Source organism: Agrilus planipennis, unplaced genomic scaffold (assembly GCF_000699045.2).
Source record: "Agrilus planipennis isolate EAB-ADULT unplaced genomic scaffold, Apla_2.0 scaffold103, whole genome shotgun sequence".
NCBI classification, from domain to species: Eukaryota; Metazoa; Arthropoda; class Insecta; order Coleoptera; family Buprestidae; genus Agrilus; species Agrilus planipennis.
In genome coordinates this window covers 616539-624741 of record NW_020438959.1, presented here as the reverse complement: position 1 = coordinate 624741, position 8203 = coordinate 616539, and the positions used below count along the sequence as shown (strand labels likewise).

At 35.4% G+C, this 8203-nt stretch overlaps 1 protein-coding gene across 1 annotated transcript in view; it reads right to left on the bottom strand.

The window, feature by feature from the left end:
- Positions 1-8203, bottom strand: part of LOC108736729 (potassium voltage-gated channel subfamily H member 6) — a 237247-nt gene that overhangs the window by 31221 nt on the left and 197823 nt on the right. Inside the window, exons 9-10 of the mRNA XM_025975105.1 lie at positions 5966-6209; positions 2558-2739 (exon numbers count right to left, since the gene is read on the bottom strand). Of these exons, the coding sequence (XP_025830890.1) occupies positions 2558-2739; positions 5966-6209 (426 nt within the window). The remainder of the gene's footprint in view (positions 1-2557; positions 2740-5965; positions 6210-8203) is intronic.

The window sequence follows — 8203 nt, the reverse complement described above, 5'->3', positions numbered from 1 at the left end:
CAATGCAATTGTAGTGGATAAAATGGTCAATTTTTCCGTGCAGTACTGTACGGATTATACGCTTCTCACCGGTTAAGAGTTTGGCCGAGAGTTGTCTCCTTCCTTTTCTGGCCTAGTGCTGTTCTTTTCTACTTTGCGCCGGTCAAACTGAAGGTCACATCGCTACAGAAAGTAAACGAAGTATACTATGTATATGAAAGTACTTCAGCCCCATTAGTGCAAACTATGCCATTGTTATAGGTATTATTAGACGAATCCATAATTTGACTTGTTTAATTCAGTAGTACAGTAAATGGATATCTCAGAGACATATCCGAAAGAAAATTAGTTAAATTAATCAGAAAATGCCACGCAATGAAATCCATTTGACATTTAAGTGTCACATAAAGTGGTGGAGTAGGCTGTGACGTGAATCCGTCGCTCGAAATTTGAAATATGTTACTGAACTATGCATTACGAACACGATTACCTATCCATTTGTTACGTAATTTGCATACATATATATATGTATGTGTGATGTTAAAGTGGTGCCTATGTTATATGAAGGGTTCACACGGAGGTTAAAGAGAGGAAGATGGAGAAACTGATTGCGGAAATGCACACTTGTGATAAGAAAACTGGGATCAGTAATCTTATCTTTATGAAAAGTGTATGCAAATTCTAATTGATTTTTATTTATCGCTTTGAGTGGGATTGTATTGAAATGCAGGTCTGTTGAAGTCTAAAAATGGTTTAGGACCTTTTGATTTTGGTCATTCAATTACGAGGTATTTATTTTGAAAGCTCCTACTAAAGTGTCACCCTATAATTTTGCGAGACATTTAGAACAATAAGCTTAACTTCGCGTGAGTCAAAAATCTTAACTAGAATTGTACGTAGGATGGAAAAAAGGGGCGGAAGAACTATCAGGGGAAGATCAAAAAGTTAACAGGTTCAGAGTATTCAAAATTAGGCGAGTTTTCTGAACACTGATATTTTTTACGTGAATGTTTCGACTAGAATGAATATTTTTATTTACTAAGTTATAAACAAACTGTTTTCTACAATATATTTATCCAAAAAATTGAATTTACTTCCTTACTTCAAGAAAATATGTCAAAGGTTTCGGTCTAAGTCGATATTTTAGTAATTATTCGATTACACATTTCGTTTGTACCACTCGAGTTGACTCCCGCATTACAGCAAAAGTAAGACTAACAACTTTCACAATTTTGGGTCAATATAATACATTACGTTTCTTCTTTCCGCAAATTACAAAAATACTTTCACAAGACGGTATACCGATGAGTTTTGGCGTTGAGATCTGTTGAAATTCATGCTATCAGGCAGCAGAGAATTCCGCCTTTAGAAACATTAGTATGTTATTAGCCAGCAGTTGTATAGTTGAGAGATCAAAATTGGCATAGTTCGCAATAAATTATCTGTGAGAATGGACGTATCTTCTTTCTTGTTTCCACTTGGAACTGCAGCATTTGCAGCGTTTTGTACGCACCCTTGTTAAGTTGGGAAAGGCTTCATGAGTAGTATAGTCAAAGTGAAAAGAGATAACCGAATAATAGTAAGCGATACAGTGGTTAAAGATTGCATAGGTATGTAAAAGATTAGAGTCGGTTTTATAACTGCCTGGTTGGAATTATATCTTTAAACAAGCGTCTCTGTTTTCCTAAATTCCTGAAGTTTCTTTAAAGCTCGATGCTGGCATCATGATCAAATTCTGTTTGTCGGCATCTCTTTCAATTGGTGTAATGTTATTCCTTTTATCTCTTTCTGTTACACATTAATTGGTGTAATATTCCTTTTTCATTATTAGTGTCCGCTGCAATTCCTACCTGACATCTCTTTCTATTAAAATAATTCGAAGTGGTCTGTATTCTGTCGAAACTGCCAGAAGCGGATGGCGATTTCGATCTTTTTGGATCTCATCAGCGCGTTGCAGATAGCTCCGACAGAACACAGACCATCTTTTACCTGCTGTCTTAACAGCGCGTTTTAGAATATACCACAAATGGCGCGGTAAACGCCATCTGTAGTACGATGCTACATTTTAGGATTACGTATGCTCCAACAAGGTCCATTTAAATATATGAATATCTACTTGCTGAAACGAATCCCGAATATTCGAATATGGTAACGTGCCTATCACGTTGAAGTTAGCTACGAAGGGATTCGTTTCAGCAAGTAGATATCCATTTATTTAAATGGACCTTGTTGGAGCATACGTAATCCTAAAATGTAGCAACGTACCACAGATGGCGTTTACCGCGCCATTTGTAGTATTTTCTCATCTCTTTCTATGTTCAGGATATTCTCTGCAACGTCTGTCGTGGTTAAAAGTAGGCGTTCTGACAGCAATCGCTTCAATCTTCTTAGTAAGTTGAAACAGAAAAATAAATGCGACAGTTTTATTGTGGACTATGCCAATTTTAAACATCCCAATAATAGTAGACGGAAGTGGTAGGTAGTAATAGTATAATACACCAACAGCACGTCGAATAAAAATGCTCACAACATCGATCTATCTAATTACCTTAGGTATTTTACTGGGTGGTACACTTACTTCATCTGTGTCACTTCCAAAGAGCAACAGGTCGAATGGAATGGCAGCGACCAGGTCTATGAGGAACCAGCCCTTCAGGTAATGAACGGCTATTTTGCCCGGATGTGACACAACCTCGTCGTTGCCGCTCACGTATGTTGTCCGGAAATTGATCAGGATGTCTATGATGAAGGTTACGTCGACTACAAAGAAAAAAATGGAGAGAAGTACAGCTTTGAATCAACCATAAGTGTCAAAATTAACTAAAAAAAATATGTTTGACGGTATTAAAAGGTACTGATTCAATTATTATTTAATTTTCGACGGGCAGTATAACTACAAGTAAAACAAGAGCGAATATAAAGATAGGAGACGAATGATTAGAAGAAGTTGCTGATTTTAGGTATCTAGGATGTCAGATAAGTCAGGACGGAAGGAATAGTAGGGATATAAAACAGACGAAAGCGCAGAGTGGAATCGCCTTCAATAAAAAGAAGTACGGTGCGAAACATGGACAGTAGACGCGGTGGAAAAGAAAAGGTTGAAGCGTTTGAGGTGTGGTGTTACAGGCGAATGATAATGATACCACGGATAGAGAAGGTTACGAATGGAAAGGTATTAGAAAGAATAGAAGAACAGAGAACTCTATGGAAATCAATAAGAAATAGGCGAGATAGATTAGTAGAACACCTTCTCACTAGGCATGAAGGTCTAGTCAGAGACATATTAGAGGCAGAAACGGAAGTTAGGAGGGGTAGAGGTAGACCTAGATTAGATTACTGTCCGCAAATAGTTAAGGATGTGGGATGCTCTAGTTTTAGGGAAATGCGAAGATTAGCTCAGTATACGGAAGAGTAGAGGTGCGTGTCCAACCAGTCTTAGGACTGACGACCTAATGATGATGATGATGATGATGATGATGGGCAGTATATCAGGAATCAAGATAATTACTTCTAAGCGGGATAACGGATATGAATACTTTTTGCAATTACACTTTAATTTATACTTGGAATCAACTGCTCTCCGATACTACAGGAGGTAGTGTAGTGATGAGTGAAAATTGATCTAGATCTTGGATGAAAATGCAAGAGTAAGAGCAAGACTAAAACCATGACCAAGACTGTCTCTATATTACCAAAACCATAACCAAAGCAAGAGCAAGACTAAAACCAAGACCGAATGAACAAGACGAAGACTAAATACGTAAATTTGAAATAACTTTACTATATTCTTTTGTTGGAACTAAACATTTTTAGTATTTGAAAAATTTTTAGTTTGCTTTACTAGATTTTAACACTAAATATAAAATAAATTTACCACTGTTTGAAAAAAGGAATCTACAAAAATGTCCTAGGAGTCAGTGTTCTTTATTCGTATGTCTGGATAACACATGGTTGAAATACAGAGACAAACTAATTTTTTTTTTAATTTCTTTCAGGTTCATTTCAATCAATTGATTGATTTGATGGTCAAACCAAGTGCACGTGTTTTTGGCTTACAATACAGGATAGAAAGGGATAGTAAGTAACTATGTGTAGCATGTAAATGGCAACGACGTGATTTATTTGAAATGGTTCTATTTCGAGTACAAGATGCGAAGTATCTATCACTATTTTATAATTTAAAAGTTAATATTTTCTAACTGTAATTTCTATTTGTATCTGGCTAGCACTTAGGTAAACTTATGTTTTATTTTGAAAATACGAAATGCAAACCATGATGACTTTCCACCGTAGTCAAATCAAGTTGTGTTATTTCCACGTCTGGGTTCCAGATAGGATAATGCAATTTTACTCAACTCTTTTAGAAATATTGCTACGAGTAAGATTTTTGCTCGGAATACCGGCTAAATATATATATAGAAACTTAGATATTAATAAATATAAAATAAGAAACCTTTCATAATATCAATCATCTTATATCGATCCACTCCTTGAACGAATAAGTACTTACAAATACGCATTGTTAACTTGTAAAACTTTCTGTAGCATTTCAAGTGACTAAAATAGGTCATGACCCATAATACATTGCACACTATAACGCTGCTGCGAGTGGGTCGAACCTTTACCGATCAATAAGTTCATACCCTTCAAGGCTTCTCTCGGTGCTGTTTCGAGTGTTTTGGATTTATTAAAGAAACAAGGAGTCTTCAAGATGGATGAATGACAAATAATAAGATGCTATTAGCACAGAGGATTTAAAAAATGCGAAGACAGAACACAAAAGGCAACACAAATTTTACGACAGTTATATATAAACCTTTATTACTATGATTTTTTATAATTATGAGCAACCAGTAAGGGTAAAACGTTCTTTATTGATTATGGAATATTCACAGACGTTTCGTCTTTCGATATAAGATTTTATCAAGTCTGTAATGTTTTATTACTATTGTAAGCTATGGATTCAGTTCGTAAAGTCGATATTCTTACTAGAAAAGGACCTTGTTGAACATTATTGAATCCCAGAATAAGTAGTACTTTCTACAGATGGCGTCTACAAGCCCATGGCGTGCTCATGGGAACTAATAAGTTTGAAATTGTAATCTACGTTTGGTAGTTCCGATTAATTACCGATCAAGGCCTTGCCTACCATTTGATACACTATCTGCTCGCCCAGAACATATATGATAAGGAGAGAAAAAAGGCCTAAGAGAGATATTGATAAGTCAGGAGCAACAAGAGAAATTGGGATGAGAAGGAATGGATGTAGGGATGATGATAAACAAAAGAAGCTACTAAATAATATAAGGGGAAGACTTAAGGGATATATAGAAGTCGAAATATGCCAAAAGGGTTGAATAAAGTTCTGTGGGAGTAGTGGCAAGGGTATTTATTACATGAATATTTGAGGTAGGAAAGAAAAGTTTTAGAATGGAGAATGAATGTAATGAAAGTAGTTATAAGGATTTTTGATTTTGGCCTTAGTCTTGGCTTTGTTCGTTTGCTCTTGCTAGTGTATAGGCAGTTTTGGTTTTGGTCTTACATTTTCGCAAGACTAAGACGAAGATTGCAAGACCAAGTTCAATTTTGTCCATCACTAAATGAAAGCAAGTACAGGACGAAAGGAGAGGAAAGAAGATGCAGATGAAAAAGAGAATGAGACGTAAATAAGAGGGTGTAAAAGGTAATGCAAGGGAAGAATGTAGAGAATTGGTAAATGATAATGGTAGGCGGTTGACTATATTAGAAGAAATGATGATGATGATGGAGAAGACAAAAACATTTAAATGTGAATAACCACAGAAGTTTAAATAAAGTTTGTATTTATGTATCTATACCATCTACTCTTAGCAACAAATACCACTAGATGACGATATATGACCAGTTGCTTGGTATTAATAAATTTTTAACAGCAGAACTCTTTCAATATTGATGTTAGACAAAAGTGAAACGATTAGACTATAAAGATTGATAATAATTCGCTTACCTATTAAATCTATTACCATAATAGGGTCTTTTCCGTAACTTTTCGATTTTCTAGTGTTATAGTCGGGTTCATTGAGCAAAAAGGCAGCCACGTAGGGCGTAAAGATGGCCGTGTACATGACCAGTAACAAAATGATCCAGTCCCAGGCGGCTTTGAATGGCGAATAGTGGAGAATCGTCCAGTTGTGTAACCTGGGATTCTGGAGTTTGTACTCCGGGAGAACATCCGCTCCCAATGACAGCACCTGGAAACAAAACAGAACAGAATGTTTACCATTATCATTTATCGAAAAGGACAAAAATAAATTAAAAAAAAATCGGTTGTCTGTAAAGTCGGTTTACTGACGATAGTTGAACGTGACAACGTCATAAGAAAATACTGATGGAATGGTTTCATTTTTCAAAAGAAAATTTTAATTTTATTTGTTTGATAGATATTTTGTATGGATATAGAGAAGGAGGTAAATGGAAATGTATTATTGTATAGCAGCTGTCCACGCGGACGCATCGCTCACTCAAGTAGGAGAGAGACAGATGTCGAACGCTGCCGAACGCGGAGGCCGATTGTGCCTCTTTGTCGCTCGTTCCGCGCTCTCGCTTGCACTTCAAGCCTTAAATGGAACGCCTCAGAGCGAGGTAACACCGCATGAGTCATGTTTTTTCGTGCGTGCAGCCGGCTGCATCGAATTATAAGACGTTGTCACGTCAAAAAAATCTATAAAGTGGAAGTACCAATGCATATGTCTCTTGGTTGCAGGTAATTCGCTAGAAACGTAAACTTTAAATAGGACAATAACATTAGCATTTTCACTAATATTACTTATTTTCCTAATAAACAAAAATCAAAACAATTCATCAACATAAAGTCGTCACTCTTAAGAGTGATTAGACACGCACCTTCACTTTTTGCTATCCTGAGCTGTTCATTGCATTTTTCTAAACCTAGAACATCCTACATCCTTGACTATTTATGAACAGCAATCTAAACTCTAAACTAGATCTATCTCTACTCCCCTTAACTCCTGTTTCTGCTTCCAATATGTCTCTAAAGGTTCTTAAATAAATAGTTTGAAAGTTATTAAGGAAATAGATAAAAATTGCCCATTTCCCTCCTTATTTCCGAAACTACTGAATCTATAATTTAAAAAAAAATATAGAAAATAGTTCTTTACATGTAGATAACAGGAAAATTAATAAAAAGTCTATGGTCTGAACATAACGTCGTAAATATTCCAATAATACGTTTCCGTATTTCTGAATGAAAAGTCGAGTGTCTGTCTTGAGGTTTTTTCTTTTAAATTACTATTTCAACTAGCGACTGTATATTTTTTGGCAGACCGATATATTTCAGTGCTGTTTTATAATTTTCTTATTGCTGTCTACTAATAAACAGCCCAGCAGGAAGAAAAATAGGAAAGAAGGAACCGACTTTTTTGGGCATTGAAATTTAATGATTCTTCACGTGTTTTGAGTTGAGAATGCGAGGAAATTCTTCCGAATTTTGTGCCGATTTTACATATCTAAATTCTTTCGTTTAGTTTTACACATTGAGGAAAGTGGTTATTTCTGATAGTTGGTCTATAGGTAAAATAATATTGTTCGGGGAATACCCTAAAACGCGATGCTTTAGGGGATTTCTGAAGTTGATTTACTTGTCTATACAAACAAAAGTTAGGATTTTATTTTTTCTTTAGTCTGAAGATTCCTAGTCCTAGTTAAAAATTGTAACGAGCGGCAAATATAATATTTGCCCTGAACGGTTAAATTGCTAATTCGCACCCTACATTCAGGAAGAAGATAAACCCTTTTATTTCGTTTCAGTTATGCGTATATAACTAGAAGCTATGGTGATGTTTTTCATTAAAAGTTGGTAATGGCATGTTTTATGAACATGCTGTATATTCAATATGAGATAAAATTTCATATTCCAAACGCACGGGTTGCATGTGGAAAACTATGTAAATCCGAGCTGCATCGGGCGGCACATTTGTTAACATATTACAATGCAGGTTTTCTCAGAACTATTCCTGTAGAGTTCAAATTATGTGCAGATATTTGCTTTAGAAATAACAAACTTTGTAATATCAGTTTTCTGGTTAATATTTATGGAGTTTAAGTTCGAAGCGTTATCTTTTCATATTATTACCATTTGATTTGTTTGTATAAGCATTTTTTATGATTGCGTAGGTACTCATATTGATTAAAAATTGAATTAAAAAAAAAGTAATCCCAAAAGTAA